Raw genomic sequence first — 26,505 nt, forward strand, 5'->3', positions numbered from 1 at the left:
AACAAACAAAATTTCCTGCCCCAGTTTGCACTAGGGAGATTTTTGAGTTGTTAGCAAAACCGTAAATCTCCTATGCTATTGATGCAATGATGAGAGTAAAACTAAAGACTTGACTAGGATGTGCGTCCCCTGTGAATATAATTCTAATCTAAACTTTAGTTCTCATTTTTAATTAATACTCTTTGAACTTCTTAATTAGATAAAACTTAAATGAGTTATATTGGTAATATATAGTTAACTATACACCACATATAAGTATTTGATATAAATAAATAAAATTTATGAATTAAACCAAATGTAAGTATTTTATTAGTGAAATGTTTCTCATAGTAATGAGGAAACAATATCTAATCCATTATTAGTTGCTAATCTTTTTGTAAGTTTATTGATGTTTTTTAAGACTTCCTAAATTTATTGATATTGTTAAGACCGCCCGAAGTGTGCATCAACTGATGCAACTCCGAAGAGAACAGTTGCTAGGTGGAGGTGGTATGTTCAACAATGGTTTGATTCTTCTTGTTTCTTACAACGGGGTTGCCCAGTAAGCTTAGAAGTTTTGGCCAGAGTTGTTCACACGCTCGAAACGCAAACCAAGGTGGAGATTGAAAATGTTGGTTTATGTTTAGTTAACAATGGCATGCTGAAAATGTTGGTTTATGTTTAGTCAACAATGGCATGCCAATTGGAAGAGTTGGTGGAAAGAGTTGGTGTGGATGCTAGGAGGAAGCTTCCTCCTTTGATGTCACCCATGACATCAAGAGGAGGTAGTTTGATGTCACCAATGACATCAAGAGGAGGTCTTTACCTCTATAAATAGATGCACTCCTTCATTTGTAGAAACCATCCCAAAAATAATACAACACATTGTAGTGAGTAGAGAGTTAAGAGAGAAATTCTCTTAAGTGTAATTGGGAACTCTCCCCTTCCTTTGTTAATATTAAAAAGGCAACTGTTCTCTGGTGGACGTAGGATTATTTTGATCCGAACCACGTTAAATCTTGTGTTCTTTCTTTTACGTTTCCGCTAACAATTGGTATCAGAGCAACAGGATTCTTTAACGATCCAAGGAGGAAGAACAAGCAAAGATGAGTTCCATGAAGTTTGAAATTGATAGATTTAGTGGACGCAACAACTTCAATATCTGGAAGATCCAGATGATGGCGTTACTGCGGAGGAAGGTTCAATCCATGCTATTGACGGAAAGTATCCTAAGGATATATCAGCTCCCGACAAGGAGAAGATTGAAGGGGATGCATTGAGTGCAATCCAACTATCCCTTGCACCTAACATGCTTTGTGAAGTGAGTACGGGTACCGAAGAGACGACCAAACAGTTATGGGAAAAGCTAGAAGGACTATACCAAGACCGATCAGTGACAACAAGGATGTTGTTACAACGACGTCTTCACACATTTAAGATGGGGTCTGGTACTTCGTTACAATATCATTTAGATGCGTTCAATAGACTTGCCATGGACTTACAGATTGCAGGAATTAAAAAGGAGGAAGGGACGATTGCATGTGCTTTGCTATTTTCATTGACTTCAGGATATCGTGATATTGAGAATTCAATGATGTATAGCAAGGAACCTATCAAGCTTGAGCAAGTGCGGCAGACACTTAACTCTAGTGATGTGCGGAGGCACATTGAAGGAGATAGAGATGACCAGACAAGTGGGCTCTTTGTGAGAGGCCGGACTAGCCAACAGGGAAAGAGCAAATCAAAGCACAGATCAAAATCTCGTGTGAACAAGAAGAATATAGAGTGTTGGGGTTGTGGCAAGAAGGGGCACTTTGAACGAGACTGCCCAATGTCAAAATCCAAGGAAAAGGCGAGTGCATCCACAGTTGAACAGGTACATGATTTTGATAATGATTATGTACTAACAACATCGTGTAATAATAATAGTAGTTATGGAAACAAATGGGTGTTAGACTCTGCTTGCACTCTGCATATGACGTTCCGAAAAGACTGGTTTAGCAGCTATGAGAAAAGTGGAGGAACCGTAGTAATGGGCAATAATGCAACTTGTGCAATAGTTGGCATTGGCTCAGTTCGGGTTCGCTGCCATGATGGAGTCGTGAGGACTATTACACAAGTCCGTCATGTTCCTGATCTGAAGAAGAATTTGATCTCCCTGAGTACTCTGGATGAACAAGGCTACAGGTACATGAGCGAAGCAGGAACTATAAAGGTGACTAAAGGTTCTTTAGTCATGCTGAAAGGCAAGCTGGAGAACGGCCTTTACACATTGGCCGGAAGCACCATTGTTGGCTCTGCAAATGCATCTACAGTGCAGTTATCTAATGATGACAAGGCAAGACTATGGCACATGAGACTGGGTCATATGAGCGCACGTGGACTGTTGAGCAATCGTAACCTTTTGGAAGGTGAGAAGATCAGCACAATTGACTTCTGTGAGCACTGCGTTCTAGGTAAGCAAAAGAAGGTCAGCTTCAGCACTGGCAAACACAAGACAAGAGGAGTGCTAGACTACATCCATTCAGATTTATGGGGTCCCTCTAAACTTCCATCGAAGGGCAAAAAGAGGTATCTTCTCACTTTTATTGATGATTTCTCACGAAAGGTTTGGGTGCATTTTTTGAAGGCAAAAAGTGATGCTTTTGAAGCATTTAAAGAGTGGAAGATTTTGGTTGAAAATCAAATGGAGCGGAAAATCAAGTATCTTCGCACAGACAATGGCTTGGAGTTTTGCAATGAAGAGTTTAATGAATTCTGCAAGGTTCATGGGATCTCAAGACATAGGACTGTCAGGCATACCCCACAGCAGAATGGAGTTGCCGAGAGAATGAACAGAACTCTTCTTGAAAAGGCTCGTTGTATGCTCCTACAAGCCAAAATGTCCAAAGTATTTTGGGCTGAAGCAGTTCACACTGCTGCTCATATTGTCAATCGATCTCCAGCATCGGCAATTGACTTTAAGACTCCGAATGAGGTATGGTCAGGTGAACCCTCTAACTATTCATACTTACGAGTATTTGGGTGTCCAGCTTATTATCACGTTAATGAAGGAAAGCTTGAACCAAGGGCTAAGAAGGCCATATTCGTAGGGTATGTGGATGGAGTAAAAGGGTACAAACTTTGGTGTTTGTCTTTACTCAAATTTATAGTTAGTAGAGATGTCACCTTTGATGAATCCTCTATACTTGATCCCCGTAAAGTTTCCGTGGAGTTTTCAGGAAACAAGAACGACGAGCAGGTGGAGCTTCCGGTGGAGCTTGCCAAGTAAAAGGATCAAGAGACTCAGGTTAAAGATGAGTCAGAAGATGTAGACCTTGAAGAACTTGCTGTCAATGAACCATACAAAATTGCAAAGGGGAGGGAGAAGAGGCAGACACGAGAACTGCAACGCCTTATAGATCAAGCAAACTTGATTGCATATGCGTTCGTAGCTACACAAGAAGAGATTAAGGATCTGGAGCCCTCCTCGTATATTGAAGCAACTTCTTGCAAGGATGTTGTACAATGTCGGTTAGCCATGACTGAAGAGATGGAGTCTCTTCACAAGAATCAGACATGGGTCTTAGTGAAAAGACAAAAGAGGAAGAGGACAGTTGGATGCAAGTGGGTCTACCGAAAGAAAGAGGGAATTCCTGAAATGGAAGATACTAGGTTCAAGGCGAGATTGGTTGCAAAAGGATTCAGTCAGAAGGAGGGAATTGACTACAATGAGATTTTCTCTCCAGTCGTGAAGCATAGCTCAATTCGCGTGCTACTAGCATTGGTTGCCCAATTTGACTTGGAGCTTCAACAGCTTGATGTCAAAACTGCTTTCTTACACGGTGATCTAGAAGAGACAATCTATATGGATCAGCCTGAAGGTTTCCTAGCTGAGGGAAAAGAAGATCACGTATGCCAACTAAAGAAGTCTTTGTATGGTTTGAAGCAATCCCCTAGACAGTGGTACAAGAGGTTTGATGCATTCATGACTACACATGAATTCTCAAGGAGTGCATTTGATAGCTGTGTGTATCACAAGAAGATGTCTGGTAACTCAATGATTTATTTACTGTTGTATGTTGATGATATGCTTATTGCTGCTAACAACATTACAGAGATAAATGCTTTGAAGAAACTGTTGAGTAAGGAATTTGACATGAAGGATTTAGGAGCTGCAAAGAAAATCCTTGGTATGGAGATTTCAAGAGAAGACGGTGTTGTACATCTTTCTCAGAAGAGGTATATTGAAAGGGTTCTCAAGAGATTCAATATGCATACGTGCAAGCCTGTAAGTACACCATTAGCTCCTCATTTTAAACTTTCAGAGTTACAAATGCCTCAGTCCGAGGATGAGGTGGATCATATGTCAAAGATTCCTTATGCCAGTGTAGTTGGTAGCATTATGTATGCTATGGTATGCACACGTCCAAATATTGTTCAATCTGTAAGTGTGGTAAGTAGATACATGCCCAGCCCAGGAAAGAGGCATTGGGAAGTTGTCAAGTGGATATTGAGATATCTCAAAGGAGCTTCTGGTGTTGGTCTGACCTTTCGAAAAAGTGGTGGAGGTATTTCAATTCTCGGTTATGTAGATTCTGACTATGCAAGAGATCTTGACAGAAGAAGGTCCACAACTGGATACATCTTTACCCTCGTTGGCAGTGCCGTTAGTTGGAAGTCGACTCTACAATCGATTGCCGCTTTGTCTACGACAAAAGCAGAATACATGGCAGCAGCGGAGGCGGTGAAGGAAATTATCTGGTTGAAAGGTTTAGTAGCGGAATTGAGTTTGGTTCAGCTGGAATCAACTCTTAGATGTGATAGTCAGAGTGTTATTCATCTAATGAAAAATCAGAGATTTCATGAGCTCACTAAACACATTGATGTCAGATTTCATTTTATTCGAGATGTTGTTGAAGAGGGAACTATCAAGGTTGTGAAGGTTATCACAGACGATAATGCTGCAGATATGTTGATCAAGATAGTCCCACTCGCTAAGTTTGCACACTGCAAGGACTTGGCGGGGGTGTGCATCAACTGATGCAATTCCGAAGAGAACAGTTGTTAGGTGGAGGTGGTATGTGTCACACTTCCTTTTTCCGTCCCCGCGAGGGGTAAAGGAGTTTTTTCCAATTAAAGGACAATCGAAACGGGATTTGTTTATTTATTTCAGAGTCGCCACTTGGGAGATTTAGGTTGTCCCAAGTCACCAATTTAATCCCGAATCGAGGAAAAGAATGACTCTGTATTACAGTCCGCGAACCAGAAATTCGGATAAGGAATTCTGTTAACCCGGGAGAAGGTGTTAGGCATTCCCGAGTTCCGTGGTTCTAGCACGGTCGCTCAACTGTCATATTCGGCTTGTTTATCTGATTTTATACAATTATGAGCTCATGTGCAAATTTTAACTTTTTACCGCTTTCATTATTATTATTGTTATTATTATTATTATTATTTTACAGGGAATTGCAACGTTGTGAAAATGTATCTCGAACCGCGTCACAATCAATGTACCCGTGGTTGTCGACACACTTTTACTCCGTCGAGATTTGGATTTGGGTCACATAAATGTGCACCCGAGTTTAAGAAAATTAAATTATTAATTACGCGCCTAAAACGACTAGCGTATCAATTACTTTGGGTAGGGCCGTGGAATTTTGTTAAACAGTCCATCCCGAAGTCTAAGCAATTTTAAAGCAAATATTTACTGAGGGCCCTGCAATTTTGTATTTTATTCGACGAGGCTCGTCTCATTTATTTTAGAAGGACAATCCTAAAATGCCTACATTTTTGTTTATTAAATTTGTCTCTACAAAATGAAAGAGAAAAAGTCTTAATTTATTTACATGTTACTACCTAGTTACATTATATTAGGCATGTTCACAGTTTGTCAAATTAAAAAAAAAACTTGTCTTATTCTAACTATTTAACTAATGATGATTCCTAATAGAGATTGAATTTTTACTAAACGATCTGACTATTTGATTTTAATAATATCCGCGAGCAAAATTCAAAGCCATCTTATAATACATCATGTTTCATTTGATTAACTACGCCCATGAATTATTAACCCAGTATTAATACTTATTTCATAACAATGAATCCCAGACCATAAAACTTAAAATGGTCATCATGCTGATTTCAAAATCAATTATATCCTAGAAAAATGATTTAGGGGAATATATATATGAAAGCAAATTGAGATTCCATTAACCAATACCCATTAAATCATTTTGTTAGTTATAGAACTATCGTGCTTCCATGAATCACACATCTAATTAACTTAACAAAATTTTGGTTCCAGAATCTTAATATAACATGTCCAATGTTAGCCCTTAAGTTTAAATAAACAGCCCATCAGTCTATCGGAGCTCAGAACACATGAATTTCATAGGACAAATACATACTTCATAAGCAAATTTATTTTTTTATGTGTAGCAGAAATTTCTACTGTAACTATGCAGCAGAAAACTTGCTTCATTTCATCCCAATAACCGAGAATTATACAGAATGTGTACCTGGTATAGTCAGTACAAGAAGAAGAAAATCAGCAGAGTAATATGCAGCCCAACAACAACCGCAATAAACCAATAATAACCCGCAAAAGTAAACCAATAACAGACTTAAAGGACCAACAGAATTCCAGCAATACCCAATAACAATACAAACACCCAGTAATTGAACAAAATAATCTCGGATAAGGTCAGAAGCAGAACCAATGGATTGCTAAATAGATTCAACAATCAAAAGGGGCAAAACCAGTGTTTGGAATTTATGTTCTGCATAAAACTCCAATGGACTAGTATCATTTTCTCTTAAACTCTCTCTTTAAAAAACTAGTTCAAAAACTCAAAGTATTCTTTTTAGATTATTTTTCCTTTCTTCAAACTTCTCTCCCTTTTTTCAGTATATGTTTTTCTGGTCCACCTTTAAAAGTCAGTCCCCAACCCCTTTTAAACAAATCTGTCCCCTTACTCATCCTACTGTCCAACTCAGTGTTGTCCGACCCCTCTCTTCTTTAAAAAATCAGAATTTTTCCACTATCTGCCACTAAGACTGCCTTTTTCACTTAATCAGCCATTAAGGAAATCTTTTCCTTAATTTCAGACCCTCATCCCCTTTTATTCCCCATTAATACTAATTAATTCATTAGTTAAAAGGTATTTTAATACTTAGTGGACAGAACACTCAGACCACCCATCTCTTCCTGTTTTCAATTCCCAAACTACCCCCCAAAGTCCTGAAATTACTGCCCTACCAGCTTGTGCATTGAACCTTTCTAAGCTATTCAAATCAGTTACTCACTCAAGCTATGGCCTAAAAAATGAAAACTAAGGGCTCATGGCAGCACAAAAGAAAATGAATGCTGGAATCAAAAATGAAAGCTGGAATCAACTCGTTGAGCACATGCCTTAATCAGATTGAAATATACAAGAAGAAACAATCAATGGGGTTTTAAGGGTATTGACAGATTCAAGATAACAAATGACCAATAAATCCAGTTCAATGAATTGACTATACCAACAGGCTCAATTTTAATTCAACCTTAGAACACAAACGAGGCAGGAAGGGAAACAAACAAACATGAACCAAAACTCAGACTATTATCATGCTAATCTAACCTAATGAACTTAAGGTTCAAAAGTGATCCTAGGTTCAATTCACATCAGATCCTAACCTGTTATGCAACCCAGCCAATTCCAACAAACACTGAACTTAAGCAAGATCAAAAAATGAGAGATTCAGTGATTCAGGGAAACAAATACACACATGTTGAAAGCCTTTGAATTACTACTATCAGAACAACTCATAGGAGAATTACTGATATTGAAATAACTTCGAATTTTTTCAAATAAACAGAAAAAAGCAGAATCCCAAACAGGCTAAAACATACAAGACGAACTAAATGATGAAGTTATTTCGAATGATTCACACAGTCAGTAGTGATAATCGACAACAACAAACCAAAACTCTACTGAAAGTGGACCAAAATAAACGGTCTGATGCGAAGGATAAAAACAAAGTAACCAAGCAATCAAAAGATTAGTTAAGCAAAACAACACTGAACCTAAAACAGGTAGCAACAACTAAGAAACAGAGGATGAAGAAACTAATTGACCCAACGTTAATTACACAGATAAAATAGGTCAAGAACAACAACAAAAATGAATGGAAAATAAAAATAGAAAAGATACCCGGAATTAAACCACACAGATCCTGCTCCGTCAACCTTGACTTCGAGTTTTTGGGGTCAAACGGACCTTAATCGAGTGTTCTCGACTGAGAACACTCAACTAAGGTCAGTCGAGACCTCAAGTTTTTCCCCCAATCTAGACGAGCTCCGACTTCTTGGCATCTAGGGTTCTTCTTTGTTCGATTTGGGATTCGAGTGGTTCTCATGAGATTCGAACGGGATTAATGGTGGTTTAAGCATGAGGGAGGTCAGGTGGGTGGTTGGTGTGATTTTGGGACTCATTAGGTGATTTAGGGTTTTGGCTCGAATCTTCGATTGAAGATTCGAGAACATTGGGGATGATTCGAAGTTAAGTGACCAGGGATTCGTGTTCAGGGTGGTGTGAAGGTACAGTGGTGTAGCTATGGAGGCCGGCGGCATTGTTGCCGTCGGGTTTCAGATGGGAGGATTTGGTGGCGGCTAGGGTTATCGAGGGAGGAGTTTGGTTTGAGAGGTTAGAGACGGAAGGGGTAATGGCTATGGGGTGCGGGTAGTGATTTTAGGTTTATATAGTGGAGTGGCTGAGGAATCCTGGTCGTTGGATCAATCATGATCAACGGCCTGGATCATTTTAACAGGAGAAAACGCCATCGTTTGGTCTAACAGGGGGTCCGGTTTGACCGGGTAATGGGTCGGTTACAGGGGACGGGTATGAAAGATGTGATCTTGGCCGTTGATCCATTTAAGATCAACGGCCCCGCTCAACTGTGACAAAAACGGTGCCGTTCGGGCACCTCTGAGAAGACGGACCGGTTTACGCCTTGGGCCAGCTCGTTTGGTCCTGCTTTCATTTTAATATTTTTGGCCCAAACCGAGTTTTCTTTATTTTTTTTCCAACTCTTTTTCTTTTTCTACTTTTAATTTACAATCAATAAAATTCTAAAAATAATTTGTAAAACCAAAATTAGCCTACAAAAATGTTAATTAAACCTTAACAACAATTAACGCACAAGGTCAAACATTTAATTAAAAATAAAATAAAATTACACAACGGCACACATAAATGACAAAATACAACAAATACATATTTTTTTGATTTTCTTTCTTTTAAAATAAAACATGGTTTAATTAATTCCAAGATGCACAATTAAATCTTGAATGTGCATGCAACATGTATTTTTGTATTTTTTAATTAATCACAACAAGGGTAAACATTTACGGACAAAATAATTACCAAAATATCACGCAAATTTTCAAAATTGTACACAAAGAGAATTTTGTTTTATTTTTGATTTCTTTTGGAGTAGTTTTCGTGAAGCAAAAATCACGTGTTCACGGTATGTTCAACAATGGTTTGATTCTTCTTGTTTCTTACAACGGGGTTGCCCAGTAAGCTTAGAAGTTTTGGTTTATGTTTAGTCAACAATGGCATGCCAATTGGAAGAGTTGGTGGAAAGAGTTGGTGTGGATGCTAGGAGGAAGCTTCCTCCTTTGATGTCACCCATGACATCAAGAGGAGGTAGTTTGATGTCACCAATGACATCAAGAGGAGGTCTTTACCTCTATAAATAGATGCACTCCTTCATTTGTAGAAACCATCCCAAAAATAATACAACACATTGTAGTGAGTAGAGAGTTAAGAGAGAAATTCTCTTAAGTGTAATTGGGAACTCTCTCCTTCCTTTGTTAATATTAAAAAGGCAACTGTTCTCTGGTGGACGTAGGATTATTTTGATCCGAACCACGTTAAATCTTGTGTTCTTTCTTTTACATTTCCGTTAACAGTTATAACTAAAATGTTTTATCAACAAAACAACAATAATAAAATTCAATAAATTTTCATAAGATGTACTCAGCCTTACTTCTACCTTGAGAGAGTAGAAAGATTGTTTCTGATAGACCCTCGTCTATAGAAAAGAAGAAAAGAAGTAGTGACAATAAATAATAATATTAAAAAGACTGAATTCAAGATAGCGAAGAAAATATTATATCATGTGTAAAAATAATTTCTAATCATAAGTGACTAAATTCCCACATCACCTTTAGGTAGAAATATGTTTCTTCAATAAATCAATATAATCAAACATTGAAAAATTATGATTTTTCTTAATTAAACTCTGAGCTTTATATACCTTTTTTTTAATAATAAATGTGAAATATTACCATTAACAAATCAAATTAGTATATCTCTTGAGCTCCTATAACTACAATACACTTAACTCTGTAGTTAGGTCTTCAAATACATATGAGAAAAAACAAGAAAAATTTTGCCAACTATAAACACTAACCTCTAGCTATTTTCTCTCTAATTACATAACTTGATTAGTAATTGCCTACATTGTTGTGCTTTCCTACATATATGTATATCATCTAATCTATATTTGAGCTCCTTTTTTAGTTGTGCAATTGCAAGGTCTGTGTTCACAGTTGTGTTCCTGAATATCCTTCAATTCTGTGACTGCCATGTGTGGTAGATCGCTGCCCCACATATGGCTGCCACTATTTCTTTCTTCATCTGCTTCCATTTTTTGCTTCTCAACCAATGTAGGCATTGTGTAACTCTCCTGGCCATCAGTCAAATCTCTGTCTATTGACTTAGCTCATTTCTCATCTTCCTTATTCACTCACAGTCCACAAAATAGACGTTGCATTGTTTCCACTACTCCATTCCTCTATAAGCTACTTGTATTGTCTGTCAATATTATGTGCAGGTGCTGCAGTCTCTCCTTATGAGCAATTTGTTTTTGATTGGCCAACCAAACTATGAACCTATGTTTTGGCTACATTATTTTGGTCTATACTAGATCAACAACTTTACATCTAACCAGTCCAGTCAACAGTGCATTATAGCTTTGAGTTACTGATATTGTCCACTAGGTGTAAGAGGGTATTTACCACTCTGGTACCATTATGCCATGATTGCCTTAAGTGCATTAAGCTTCCTCCACTACCAGTTGCTATTCACTGGAGGGCTATGGTTCCAAATGGTATTATTTTGCTTTATGTATATGCCATGCACCCACCTCACCCAAAGTGAATCCTTTTTCTCATCTAGTTGTCAGACTAGTTTTCCCACTGGGGATGTATTCCAGTTGTTGCATCCCCTTGTGTTCAACCCTCCATACTTTTTTGGTTTACACACCTCTCTCAAGCCACCAATGCTACCTTCTTGTGTTCCTCTGATGTGCCCCATAGGTAGTCCCTACATCTCTTGTCAACTGCTTTGAGCACACTTTGTGAGAGAATAAAGACTGCTCCCCAAAAGTTATAGATTGAAAACAAGACAACATTTATAATTTGTAACCTTCTTGACAAATGCCTTGAGTAAGCATTTGTGATCCTTTTTGTAATTTTGTCTAGTAACTGCTGACATTCCATCTTACTCCACTTCTTTGAAGACAAAGGCAACCTTCCACTCACCTAATTGTTCCGATTTCTCAGAATTGCACATATTTCTACTCGTACCATCTTGATTCCCATTCGATTTCACCTGTGTAGTGCTTTGCACAGTAGTGTCGTGCGCCATTAGAGTTTTCTCTGAGAGGGGAACCGAGCTCTCTTTCTCATGAGTGGCGTAGGTTTGCTAAAAATCGCCAAGAGAGAGAATCGTATCGTGCGCCTCTTATTACGTTTCTCATACAGTTTTATATACTTATACCCCCAATCTTTTTAATATATCAAAAAGCACCTCACATTTCCTCTAACTGAAACTACACCTCCCCCAAAGTGTCTATTTCATCTTTTCGTTTCCAAAGAATCATTTGCCGACTTTCCGCACATTCCAATTCTCCTGCAATAAGTCGACCGACCACTACAAAACAACCCCACTCCCCCCGCCTTATGCTCCAACAAATTCTCTGCCATGAACGACCCCAATAGACCACCAGTTACCGGTTACCCCGCCGCCGCCCCTCCAAACCCTAACGGTTACGGCGGTTACGGCAGTTCCGCTCAACCCCCACCACCCGGCACCGCCTACCCATACGCCGCACCCCCACCTTCCTCCACCACATACTACAACAACAATCCATACTACCAACAACCCATTCCTTACGCCGTCCAACGGGCCACCTTCCTCCGCCGCATAATCGCTATAGCCATAGCTGCTATGGTCATCACCGGCACCTTTGTTTTTATCGTCTGGCTCATCCTCCGCCCCCGTCTACCGGAGTTCCGAGTCGACTCGCTCTCAGTCTCAAACCTTAATCTCTCCAATTCATTAATTTCCGCTAATTGGGACCTCCGTTTTACTGTCCGAAACCCCAACAAAAAGTTGACACTTTACTACGATGATGTAGCAGCAGCGGTTTTTTATGATTCGGCTTCGCTTTCCGACACTACAGTCCCGCCGTTTTTTCAGGATAAACGGGCTGAGACTGCCCAGAAAGCGAGTTTTGCTACTTCAGGTTCGTATGTAGAGAATCGAGCCTTTGATGGGATGAATAAAGAGAGGGCTCGAAGTAGTGCAATTGGGTTTGATGTGAGGATGGTGGCTAGGGTCAGGTTTAAGGCGGGGTCTTGGAGAGCGAGGAGGAGGTTTATAAGGGTTTACTGTAAGGATTTGTCTGTTGGGGTTGGGCCCAATAAGTCGTCCGGGAACTTGCTTGGTGGGCCCCGACAGTGCCGGGTTGGACTCTGACAGTTGGTGATCTTCGCTTGTTTTAAGGTGAAAATTCTAAGTATTGTAGTTTATAGGAGCATTAGCTTATTTTGTTTATGATACTTAGTTGTTTTTTATGGATGGTTTCTTTTGTTATTGGCAAATGCAACGTGGTTATTTGTGATTAAGGGTAGTGTGATTTATTAGACAAAGATATGAGGGTTTCATTGGTTTACATTGTGTGCAGTTTTCTTCAGTTTTTTGTTGTTTTTTGTGAGGGCCCGAGAATCAAGTTTTGAAAAGTTGCAATTTTTCTCTTATATCAAGGAGATTTAACAAATTATCTGTACCCAAAAAGTTCGTTCTTTCCCTATTTGGGCAACATTATATTTCAACGAAGGGGATATTTTTCAACCTAGCTCCGGCACTGGTCCATTGCATATGCAGCTAATAGCTTTAGTAAGTTGTTGTGTTTTCTATTCTTATTGCATCTATTCATAGCATAGCGAAAGAAGTGGACATGGATGTAAGATTGATACGTTCTCTTCAAAAATTAGTATGATTTATGAGTAGTTGTACATCTCTTAAAAAATTAGTATGATTTATGAGTAGCTGTACATCACCGGTCTTGAGGTAATGATGTAGACAGGCTCTTTAATGTGATTATGGATTTTGTTTCTGGATCATTCCATTGCTGGACAAATTTGGCTATTGACATCTGCAGCCTATATAACTTAAATCTTTTGTCCTGGTACTTTGACACGATCCTTCAGGTACTAAATCATTAAAAAGTCATGTGCTTTTCCTTTGCTTCATCGGATAAAAGCGCATCTCAGTGCTTGCCAAGTCCTACAGAAGTTCTTGTGGGATATAAATTACTGGAAAGTGATATGTTATAGTTCCAGGAGAGTAGCAGTTGCTTCGTTCATATGCAGTTTCCTCTGTATGTTACTTTCATCTCCACTAGCTGGAAGAAGTTCTCTTGAACAGCGACAATTGTGTGAATATGAAGCACTAATGTAGCTTTAAAACATGTGCTGCTTTTGGCAGATAAGTAGACCGGCTAGTTATGTGTTATAGACCTTATAGTTTTGGGTGAAATAGTGGATGGTACTTTTAAGGTCCTTCCAGACTACGGACATTCTGATCTAGGTTAGGTAACACACTATCTGAGGAGATGTGCCTGCGTCTCTTCAAATTTGGGATTTCTGTTTTTATTGGTTGATAAGTAAATTTGGGACCTCTTTTTGGGATGAGCAAAGACTCTCACTAGCTCTAAAGTTTAGATTCTTGGTTCTAATGAAACCTAACCCTAGCTGTTACTAATGACTTTGGCTTACTTTTAGAAGCTACATGGTCTCCACCTTTGATAACCTAAGGAGATGCTTGTATTTGAGAAGAAGAGGCAAGAGGGTATAGGGCCAGACTTTGGTAACTGGAGATGTTAAGTGGAGATTATACAAGAGTTAAGATGAGTCAGTTTCAGTGGTTTAAGAATTTTGAGATGTGCATTTGCTAGCGGCATCTATGTATGCTTGATTTTAATGGTAAGTGTCTTTATAAAAGATCAATTGAGCTGTGGGGCATATTTCATGGTTGCAGATCTATCACTGCATGTATGACTATATACCCCTCCCATCTATCTGGGGAAGTGGAGATGTACTTGTCAGGTATTTCACTCTAGTATATTCTCTCCTTACCCTATAATGATAGAAGCATCTCAAAGAAGTTTTTTTAAAAAAGATATAGGAATATATTTTATAATGAGTGTTGCCCGTGTACGGATGAGGGGATAGGAGCGATATCATAAGATGGGACTGCTGGTTGGGTCAACCGTCCATGTTTAGGCATGTTGTAAGTCGTGATCTAAGTTGCTCTGACACGGTTACGGATGTCCGACACGGGTGCGGATCTAGAGGTCGGATCCTTTAAAATGAAAATTTTAAGATTCGGGGATACGGATCCTAGAACCGACACGGGTGCGAGGATACGGCTAAAAGTTTGCACACTTGTATTAATATTTGTCGTGCCAAGACAAAAAAGTTTGCACACTTGTAGTAAATTTGCTATAGTAACATGGTCATAAAGGTAAAGTATGTCAAAAAGCATATCACTTTTTAAAAATAGCTACAGTAACTCTTTTTTGTGGCCCATATTGCAAGTGGATGCAATATTTAATGAGAGACAGCTATAACTCTTCATAAACGGCAAAATATTAGTTGTCAATTAAAAAGTGGTCAATTCCTAATTTGTCTCATTCTTCATCCGTTCTCTGTACTCGCCTCTTCTTCTTTCCATCTCTGAGTCTTCTTCCCCAACAAAAGTTTTTCCATCTCTTTGTTTTTTTAGTACAAAACCCATTATGCCTCAGTCCAGTAGTCCACCACCCATCTTTTGCTTCTCTGCCAAAAAAAAAAACATGAGCTCTTGATTTCAAAAACCTGCAGCATGAACAAGAAGATTGACCAAGACAAAAAGCTTCAAAGGAGACAAAAGGACTAATATAAGAAGGAGAATATCAGCGAAATTGAAGGTATTTCGTTTTCCATCTTTTCAAATCTTTACTTAGTGAAATCAATTGGGAAAAATTTTGGTCAACGCACCCGATCTTGTCTGACCATATCCGACACAGATCCCACACCCTTACCCGTGTCAGTGTCATGTCGACACGGGTACGGCACCCAAATTGCCGTGTCCGAGCAACTTAGGTCGTGATTACTGGCTTAGTTGATGCCATATTTGCTTCGATCCGTATAAGCTTTGGAAAATATCGTGGTTTAATAAAATAGATACACTTCATCCACTGTGTATTATTTGAATTTGGTTGGCATCGACGTGATTTTCTTTCTCTGATCCTTTATTTGCTCTCCTCATATTTAAGAAAGTGAACAAGGAGATCTTCTGCGCAATATGCGCTCATCAAATCAATGATCAGGATTCTGTATATCATTTTCTAGCTGATAGTTTGGATATGTACGGTCATCATTCATCTTATAGTTCATGGAGTGTTCAGATCTTCTGGTAACGGGAAACAATATCCAGCTTTGAGATCTTTAGGTTTTAGTTTCAGAGAGTGTAACTTCTGTTCAGTACTTACTGCGTCTTAGCTATCTTGTTATCCCTGAAAAGATACTATAGTATTTTTGTCTGCCTCTTTTGCGGATGAGCAAGCGGCATTGCTCATTTGAATCATTTAAAAAATTTCATAGAGTTTATGATAGACTCTTCTTTATGCACCCAGTTTCATGTTGTACTCCTAATGATCATTTAATATCCATTCACCACAGTTTGAAATTATATTATCTTAGATAAATCTTATACTTGATCATAACTACACTGAATTAGAAAAGCGATAACTTTAATGCTGCAATTTTGATAATGAAAAATTAAGGAACAATTGGGATCCTCAAGGAATCAATATATGCCCTATAATGAGCAGAGCGAACTAAGACATAATAAGATAGTTTGTTGGACTTATCCTAGAAATATGGGTAGACTTTTAGAAATTTCAGTTTAGAAGATAAAAGATCAAAACATTGAGTCCTTGTAATATCCAGAACAGAATTTGAAAATTAGATCTTAGGCACTGGGTTGGTGTTTACATCCTCACGTCAATGTTCCTGGATTTTACTAAGGAAGCAAGAAGGGTACTTCATATGTTATGCTATTATGCTTCAGACCTTTTCTATATCAAGATCAGTTAATTGAACTGTTGGCAGTAGTAGCAGGTCTTTGGGCATACCTGGTGTTTGTAGCTTGACATCTGAAATGAAATTGTAATAGTTTCTTATATTCATAAGGAGATCATTTTATCTTTTTGGGTTTTTTCAACCGTGGCGTGTAGAAGGAAAAAATTTCATATGAGACTAGCAGCCATACTTTCATTCTGGTGTAACTGCTTCCAAAAAAGATGCAGCAATGTTTTTGAACTTCATGAAATTTTAAGATGTGTTCCTGATGATGATGTTGGATCACATCGAAGGAATCTATTAAATAGAAATTAAAGTTGACATGCAAAATAGAAATTAAAGTTTACATGCATAACCATGTTGCGCTGATTTGGGGTTGGATATCTCCGCAGCTTCAGGTGAGTTAACTTGTGGCTTGGAACTTTATAAGGATTTATTATTTGCTTTGTCGATCGAGTTCATTATTGATCTCCAAGAGATCTACATATTACATTTTATACTTTCCATAACTTTATCATGGCAGATCAATCTTATCTGCCCTTTGTTCTTTGAGCCCTTAGTTTACTAGTGAAACTTTTGAAAGTTTATGCTTAAAGAACCAGAAAGATGCCATGGCTTCTTCTTAATGTTGTATAATCATGATTGGGTGCTGTATTTCATGGTTCAGGTTTTGTTATGCAATTAAGCGTATTGCTATGTTATTGAAAAAGCATAAGATGGTAGGAAGAATATGCTCGCGAAGCAACACCATTGGGGCTTTTTATTATACTAGTAGTTGAAATATGATGTTTGTCGTGTCCCTTGTGAAGCTAACTACTTCTATCATTTTCAGCTATCTATCATTTTACCAGTCTTTTCTACCAATATGATTTCAGAGGCTTCTGTTGCTGTTGGTTCTTCGTCAGGGATAATCTTTTTAGATTCTTTGATTAGAACTTGTAGTAATAGTTATCAAATGCTTCCAAAACATATGATGTACTGCATAATTTCCTTCACATGTCCTTTTTATATGTCAAAAGCTTGAAGGCTGATTTATTTTTATCTAACATAACTGTATTGTTTAGACTTGTTAACTGATAAATCAATAGTGAGGAAATTTGATCAGCGGCCTGCACTCTCTGATTTTGTGAAGAAACCGCAAAATGTTTAATGCAGGGTTGTGGTGTCAAATGATTAGATGATTTGTTGCTATCCTCTTGAGTCTGAGCTACTATGACGGTGGGAGGTGGCAAGTACTCAAGTAGTTAGTTGAGGAATAGTTAGAAAGTGCGCGCAAAAGATTGGATACCACTCTTATTGTTTTAAAAGAAAATTAAAAGAGTGGAAAAAGAACATGTCTCCAAAAGCTACAATGCTTACATAGCCGAAGTCATGACATTGTTGCGCGTTATAAAACATAGTCACGCGTGGAGAAACTCGACGTTGGAGTTAGTCAGTAATGAAAACACACCTGTTTCAAAACTTGACTGTAATAAATATTTGGGTACTTTTCTTTTTTCTTTTATCTACATACACACAACAATGAAAAAATGGTGGTACTTTGTTGTAGTCAGTCATTCATCAAATACTAACAAGGATCATGGATGTTTTAGTAAAAACTGAGAACATATTCCTTTCAAAAAGATTGAACCTATTCCGTTTTTAGTTAGTTTCAAATAGAATGAACTTTTTTTAAATTTAAAAATAATTTAATTTTAAAATTCCTTTTTCATTCTTAATGAGATAATTTATAGTCACATAACTATTTATGAATTATTTTAAACCACAAATTTTAAACGTCCTATTTTTTCTCTCTTAATATTCGCCAAATAAGTTGAAACAACTTAGATACGGGGGAGTAACATTTATCTATATATATATATATATATATATATATAAAGTTGGGAATGAAGAAGGTGATGTGGCATGTCTCTTCCATGAATCACATTTATCTTTTTTCTCATTTTTTTGCCATTCTTTCACCTCTTTTTCTTTTTTCTCTGTTTTTAAAATAGTTGGTGTTCATATATTAGAACTCCGAACATTGCATCTTTAGCCGAAATCTACCTCTTTAATTCCTAATAACTACACCTTAAATGCCTCTTCTAACAGACTTTACAAAGAGTCCAAACGTTTCCTCTTTATCCAAACGTTTTCTCTTTTATTCCTAAATAACTACACATGAAATGTCTTATAGGCTTTGCAAAGACATTCATGTTTGAAGTTCACTTTCCAGTATTATTTGCCCATTTTTCTATATCTTAATTATTTGTCTTCTACATCTCAACAATTACCTCTTTTACTTTCTCACGTGAAAGTAATCAAATAAGTTCTAGAGCGTGGCCGCCACATATATGCAATTTCTCAACAATAACAAAGTCCGTCATTTTCGACCGAACAAGATGTCTGCACTGCTTAAAATTCATGGTGTTTGAATTTCTCAGTTTGAAATAATAAAAGGTCATTAGGTCCAAATATCATTCACTGGTGAAATAAATCTTCTTGATATGCTACGGTATATTTATTTTTTGAAGTCAATATTCGTAATTCTTTGTTTTTTTCCCCACATATTTTACGCTTTTTACCATGTATACTTTAGTAATGCACAAAAGCAACCTACAAAAGATGCGGTTGAAGAAAATATAGTAACACAATCAATGAGTTCAACTTTTAGCATTGCTTATGCTAATGAAACAAAAATATGTTAGAATACATAGCATGCATCTCCCCTGAGTATTCCTTCCAATTTGAAGTTCCTTTTCCAGAGAGCTTATGCAACTAACTTCTGTTGAAGATCTAACTTAACCGTTGGCTTTATTTTCACAATCTTTTTACGGTACTAAATAAATTAATCACCGTAAGAAGAGAAAGAGTAATTCTTCTTGAAATCCTCTGCCAGTTCTTTCAGCTTTATAATATATTGCTATACATCTTTTATCTTCAATTTTTTATTCCAATTCTATGATTCCTTCTGTCCTATTGGATCAACTTCTTGTAGTACAAGAAAAATTTTTATTTCTCAAGTAGGCATAATATTTTGAGATAAAATTTCCATTTAATTATTTGCACCGTATGAGTAAACTACTATTTTAAAGTTAGTTTCATGAAATTCCTTACGTACAAGTTTCATGAAATTCCTTACGTACACTCCTTTCGTAGTTTTTATTCAAATTCTCCTACGATATTTCATTGATCAAAAGTTAAATTATTTTTAATATTTCTAGCTTTTGAATTTCTTCATATTAAAGAATAATTTTTATTCCCTATTGATTTTTAAAATGTTTACCTTATTTTCATGTTAACGATTGATACTATATTTCATCTTAAATATTCCCAAATGTTTTTTTGCTCCTCAAAGATTTTATTTTTTTGCCATTTACTTATCTTATAAATTTCTATGGTTTTTGATAAATAGTACTACTACTGAGCTTTTGAATTTCTCCATGTTAATGAACAGTTTTTATATATTCCCTATTGATGATTGATATAATCAACATAAACATAAGGTAAACATATTTAATATTCTCATATTTTTGTTGTCCCTCAAAATTTTATTTTATTTCCATTCACTTATTTTATCTTTATTCCTATTTATTTGTTTGTAACTGAGCAAATAACTAAATTGGAGCTGCCACATTAAAATCATAAGTTTAAATTATTTGGTTAGATTTTTTGAAGTTCTTATGGAAAAGATAGTCAGTATCTTGAGATATATTGGTAGAAAATACAATTCAGTTTATTATTTATTTTCCTTTCTGTTGTTTCTTCACTTTTCTATTCATATTTTTATTTGAATATAAGAAAATTTTAGCAAAACAAAATATGTGACTATGTGATAAATGAAATCAAGTAACTCTATATATGTATCAATGTATAAAAGATTTATATAGAGATTCAAAAGTAAAAAATTCTTTAAACGTTTTATTTCTTATTTAACGATGAAAATTAAATTCATTCTAAGCTCTACCTTTAATAAAAAAATTACTCTTCAATTTTATTGATATATATTCAATTTTGACAAAATTTATAAAAACGATTATGGTAAGTATCATTTATAACCGCGCGTAGCACGGGCAATTTGACTAGTTTATCTCTCTCTCTCTATATATATATATATATATATGGGCATTAAAAAAGTGGTGCGGCACTCTCTAAAGCCAAGAATTGTATTTACCTTTATTGTCCTTTTTTTTGTTGCTTTTCCTTTCATTTTTCTCAATTATCTTATTATTTAAACAATTTTAGCTCCATAAATCACACCCCTTGCTCTTCATAACTTCTATTCTTAATTAATATCACAACCTCTTCATCTTCGTAACTCCTATTCTTAATTATTAATACCCATAACGCCTACTCTTAATCTATCTATATATATATATATATATATATATATATATATATATTAAAGCAAGAAAGTTACCATATATAATTGACATTATGGTTAATTCAAGTGGCAAGCTAATAAATGTCAATAGTATATGGTAACTTTATTCTATATTTGACTATTTTAGTTAAATAATTTGAATTTTAAAACTTTATCTATAAATTCAAAATTGTCTTTTAATTCAAATATATAAATATATATATGAATTAAAAGACAATTTTGAATTTATAGATAAAGTTCTAAAATTCGAATTTAAATTAAAAATAAAATTTATCTTTTTTATCATGTTATCATACTTAATTTGGTTAACGATCATATGTAATCATGTGAGGACCTTTTGCTATTTTTTCTAATTATTTAAATACTACTTCGCCTCTAGCAAAAAAAAAATCATATAACTATAAAACTCTTTCACATTTAAAATCATATAAGTATAGTTCTTTGAAATACTGTAACTAGATTTGAATAAAATGAAATTCTTTTAAAATAAATGTAATATATAGGGTACATGTCTATGTTTATTTAAATAACAAAAAAGAGTTTACAAAACCAAATAAAAGTTTACTTACATATATAATAAAGTAAACATACATGCTGGAGAAAGAAACATCACAAAATCCGTCAATATTAAAAAAAAAAATTATTTCTTTTTTCTTCTTGAAGAATACTTGTTTGAAGAGTCAATTTGCATAAACGGACATTAAACAAATAACAAAATTTTGGCTATACAATTGCTATCATTAATTTCAATTTAGCACATTCAAGAAATTGAAGGGTATAAGCTGAAACCCCTTCATTTAGCTGTAGTCAAGTCAATATTGCAAGGGTATAATATTTTTTTTGTTGAAGAATATTAGTTTTGAATCATTAGATTATGTGAAAGGTTTTTTTTCAAACTCAACAAGAGATAAATTAATTTCTAATTGATAGTTTCTATAGCGGTTTTTAAGTGTAACAAAGATTATATATAAAGAAAAAATTGGTATGACGTGAAATATTTTTTTAAAATGTAAACAAACTATTTCGAAAAAACTCTTTACTTTTTTTAATTCAAAGATAATAAAAAGATAAGATATTTTTGAATATTAGTAGAGAGTTTTAAAACTATTATAATAGAAGTTATATCATGGATAACTCAAAAAATCGAAATCTTATGGAATATTTACATAATATCCGGCCATATTTATTGTTTACTTTTTATACCTAATATAAATAGATGATATACCGACAACACACGATTATACATATTAGGCAGAATACATAGACAGACACTTAAACTATCAAAGAAAGTTCACTTGAACACCTCAACTCAGCCATTTTCCACCGAAAGACTTCTACTATACTTTTACTGCACCGGTTTAACACGTCCGACCTAAGCTTATAAAAATTTTTGACGCGTTTGATTACGCGCTTCCAGCATGGATAATCTAACCAATTAAAAATTGACACATTTTTCACAATGACACATAGATTATTTTACCGGCTAAAACCAAACATATTTACTCTATTCCTAATTATAACCCTCTTTACACATTCCTAAAACAACAAACGACCAAAAAAAGCCCTAAGTCCCAAATTTGATTCCAGTAAAATCCGCCCAAAGCGATGCATGTCCATTGATTTTGCTTCGTTTTCATTCGATATTGAGTAGTAATTATTCCCATAGGTAAATATATGTTCGATTTGTTTTATTTTGTCCAAATATGTGATTGAAGAACGATCATCAGTATATTGTTGGTGCTGACTTGTTGAAGTGTTGCTTGATTTCAAACTTGAAGTGCTGAAAGGGTAAGTCTTTTTAGTGTTTGTATTGTAGTCATTTTAGTGGTGGGTTTATGTGGGAGTTGGGAATGATTTGGTACCACAATTAAGGTTTTTTTTAAAGAAATTGGGGAATATTAAAATAGTGATGTCAGACTTTATTGCTGTTAATTTTTACCATGGTAGTAATTTTACCCTTGACCATGACTCGAAATATGTGGGGGAACAAGAGGTGTTAATAGCTGATATTGATAAAGACCATTTTTCTATTCCAGAACTATTATATTACACTAAAAAATAGAATATGCCATAGTGGGTGGCTTCTATTACCAAGACCCGAAAACTCAGAATTTTGTTTATGTGGATAGTGATGCACAATTATTGAATATTGTGTCTAACCTTGAAAATGGAGACGAGTTATATTTGTATATTCAACATATTGTTCTAGACCCTGAGGTAGTGGATGATGTGCCTCCTACTAGACTTATTGGTGGTCCAAAAATAGATTTAAGTGAAGTGAACGGTGCATCTGGGGAAACAAACACAGAAGAGAGGGAAGAGGTTGTTGCTGAAACTGAAATTAGGAAAAATGTTGTTGATGAAAGTGAAGTGAGGGCAGAGGTTGCTGCTGAAACAGAAGAGAGGGAAGAGGTTGCTGCTGAAAGTAAAGTGGGGGAAGATGATGTTACAGACCTTGATGGTGCTATTTCAGATCTGGACAGTAGTAGTGACTTAGAGTTTGATGTTGTACCAGAAGAAGATGATAGTGATGCTGATGAAGAGTTGATAGCTGTTAGGAATGAAAAGAGAACCAAGCTAAAGGCTAGAATAAGAAAAAAACCAACTGTTCATGTAGAAGTACCTCTAGGAGAAGGAAAAATTGATAGAGGCTTTGAAGACATTGGCAAGAACAAGGCAAACAAATATGCTGGTAAATTAGGTGGGGATGAGGACTATGTTGATAGTTCTAATATAGGTAGTGATGATTCTGATGATGAGCTAGATGTGGAAGCTGAAATTGGTGTTGATTTGCCAAGTAGAAGGAAGAGTACAAAGTTAAGATATGATCTAGATTGTGTTGTGGCTATTTTTGAACTTGGCATGATATTTGAGAATGTCAAACAATTTAGGAAGGCAGTGACTGACTATGCTATTGAATACCATGCACAGCTGAAACTCAGACCTAATGAGGCAACTAGGGTGAGGGTGAAATGTAAATCAAAGATTTGCCAGTGGGAGTTATTTGCAAGTCTTGAGAGGGACTCATGAAATTTTATAGTTAAGAAGTATCATCTTATTCACAAGTGCAATCCAATGAACAAAAACAAGCTTTGTAATTCTAAGTATATTGCTGACAAATTCAGAGATAGGATCACATCTCAGCCCTATATTAGGATCTAGGAAATACAAGAATTGGTTAGAGACAAATTGGGTTTATATGTTGGCAGAACCATCTGTTACAGGGCAAAACAGATAGTGCTTAGAAAGTTTATGGGGGATTAGAAGATGGAGTTTGCTAGATTATGTGACTATGCTGATAATATTGAACAAACCAATCCTGGTAGTATTTGCTTGGTCAAAACTGATAGAAATTTAGAGCCTGGAAAGAATCTGTTTAAATATTTCTATGTCTGCTTTGATGCATTGAAGAAAGGTTGGTTGGAAGGATGCAGGAAGATCATTGGTTTTGATGGGTGTTTTCTAAAAGGAGCATGTAAGGGTGAATTGTTGGTAGTTATTGGAAAAAATGGAAACCAACAAATGTATCCCATTGCATGGGCTGTGATAGACAATGAATCAAAAGCATCTTGGAGTTGATTTATAAACAACTTAATAGTTGACTTGGAGTTGGGAGATGGAGCTGGATTAACAATTATGTCTGATATGCAAAAGGTACTTTACTTCATCTTATTATGTTTTATCTTTCTACTTCTAATTTCTGTTCCTGTTTTAGCTTTCTGATTTCTGACTTCATGAGTCAAAAACTTCTCATTAGTTATCTGTTTTCTATTTTATTTTTCTGATTTCTATTTTAGCTTTCTGATTTCTGTTGATTTCATCTTATTTTGTTTCTAAGGCTAGTTTTGAGGTAAAGTTGAAAGAAGAACTGGCTGCTTTGGGAAAGCTTGGAAAAGGTATATGTGAAAGCTTATTGAAATATAACAAAGAGTATTGGTGTAGAGCTTTTTTCCTTGAACACTCCAAATGTGATATTGTAGAAAATAATATGTGTGAGACCTTTAATTCTTGGATATTAGCACCTAGGCACAAGTCTATTATTACCATGTTAGAGGACATTAGACATAAAGTAGTTAGGAGACATGTTGATATGATACAGTTTGCAGAGACTTGGATTACAGACATTTCTCATATGGCAAGGGTGATTCTAGAAGAAAATAAGGAGTTGTCTAGAAAATGCAAAGTTTTGTCGTTTGGAACTGATAGGTTTGAGGTTGATGAGTATGAATACAGATACATAGTGAACTTGAGGAGAAGAACATGTACTTGTAGATCCTGGCAGTTAAGAGGGATCCCTTGTGCGCATGCAATATCTGCAATATATCACCAAGAAGAAGAACCATACAATTATGTGGACCACTGGTATAGAAAGGAGATATTTCTCAAGGTATACCAATACTTTCTTGAACCAATCCCCAACATGAAGATGCGGCCTGACACTAATAACATGGTAATTGAGCCTCCTGCACCAAAGCCAATGCCAGGCAGGCCCCAAAAGAAAAAAAGAAAGGCAAACTTGGATTGTGCTATTTTGGATTTCAGTTCATGTATTTTGCTAAGTATCCAAACTTGGATTGATTATTTTGTCTTTTTTGGGCCAGTTCATGTATTTTGATAGTTGTTTGGAATTGTTGAAAACATTTTAGCTGGAATGCAATTTAAATGCGTTGGTAACATTCTGTTTAATGCCTCTATTTAAACACTTTAGCTAGTAACATAAAAGTGCAGAAAAATTGCATTCAGTTTAAACAAATGCATTCAGTTGGTAACATCAAACTGCAGAAAAATTTAACCAATACATAAAAACTGCAGAAAAGTTTTCATCTAGGCATAACCAATTGCATAAAATTGCAGAAGTTGTTTCATTTCATTGAAGTAAGGCCGCAGGCCACATTTACATCCAAAAACACTAGATACACCCAAAATATATCTACCACCACTACAAGCTGCCCACAAAATACTTCAACCACCAGCAAAATCACATCAACTTCAATGACTAACGACACAGTAGCAGACCCAAATAATCAGCATCATTACAGTAATAGAAGCCAATTTCTTCCTCCTTGTTCTTGCTCGAGCCCTTTCTTCTTCAAAAGCTTTGACCTTGTTCAGTAAACCCCAAATAACCCTATTCGCTTGGCTAGAAAACTCATCGTCAACCCACTTAAAATAATTACATCCACCTTTGTCCTTCAAAAAAATTAATTCAAACTAAAATCAGCCCAAAAATAATATGACTAAAAATTAATTAATTTTAGTTAATTATTACTTACCTTTTCAATTTTGCATCCGTAGAACCTCCTTCCAGGATTAGATGGAGTCCATGAAGTTTTCAACTGACATTCATGACCACACCGACATGAATCGACTCTTGCTTTGAGAGACATAATAGAGAGCTTAGCTTATTAAGCCAAGATTCGAACACAATTTGGAGAGAAGAATATAAATTTTAAACAAAATTAAGAAAAGGGTGAAGAAATAGGGCTGGATTTTGGGGGAATGGTGAAGAATTAGGGCTGGTAAGAGGGAGGAGGGTCTAATTATATTATTGGAGAAAGGAGGGATGTTACCGTTTATTGTATCGTTAATAGTCTTTTTGTCAGCATATTTTTGATGTTCACGCGCTCAAATGTAGTGATATTCACGTTATTTATCATGTCAGTCGGACGTGTTAAACTAGTACAGTAAAAGTATAGTAGAAGTGTTTCGGTGAAAAATG

General features: G+C 35.9%; 2 protein-coding genes across 5 annotated transcripts; both read left to right on the forward strand.

Annotated features, from left to right (window-relative positions):
- The first annotated feature begins 11,859 nt into the window (after positions 1 to 11,859).
- On the forward strand, positions 11,860 to 17,864 carry LOC104246936 (NDR1/HIN1-like protein 10). Of its 4 annotated transcripts, none has more exons than XM_070162487.1 (2): positions 11,860 to 12,800; positions 17,579 to 17,864. In XM_070162487.1, exon 1 carries the CDS (start codon positions 11,997 to 11,999, stop codon positions 12,771 to 12,773), a length of 777 nt encoding a protein of 258 aa, XP_070018588.1. In that variant the 5' UTR covers positions 11,860 to 11,996; the 3' UTR covers positions 12,774 to 12,800; positions 17,579 to 17,864. The 4 variants fall into 4 exon arrangements, with proteins under 4 accessions (XP_070018588.1, XP_009801147.1, XP_009801149.1 ...); XM_009802845.2 differs by lacking the exon at positions 17,579 to 17,864 and adding an exon at positions 17,256 to 17,527; XM_009802847.2 differs by lacking the exon at positions 17,579 to 17,864 and adding an exon at positions 17,091 to 17,236.
- A 6,189-nt stretch (positions 17,865 to 24,053) lies between these two features.
- LOC138881551 (uncharacterized) lies at positions 24,054 to 25,401 on the forward strand. Its single transcript, XM_070161785.1, has 4 exons — positions 24,054 to 24,267; positions 24,385 to 24,440; positions 24,625 to 24,682; positions 24,767 to 25,401. The coding sequence occupies exons 1-4, from the start codon at positions 24,054 to 24,056 to the stop codon at positions 25,399 to 25,401; spliced, it is 963 nt and encodes a 320-aa protein (XP_070017886.1).
- The last annotated feature ends 1,104 nt before the right edge of the window (positions 25,402 to 26,505 follow it).

This window comes from Nicotiana sylvestris, chromosome 11 (assembly GCF_000393655.2).
Source record: "Nicotiana sylvestris chromosome 11, ASM39365v2, whole genome shotgun sequence".
NCBI lineage: Eukaryota > Viridiplantae > Streptophyta > Magnoliopsida > Solanales > Solanaceae > Nicotiana > Nicotiana sylvestris.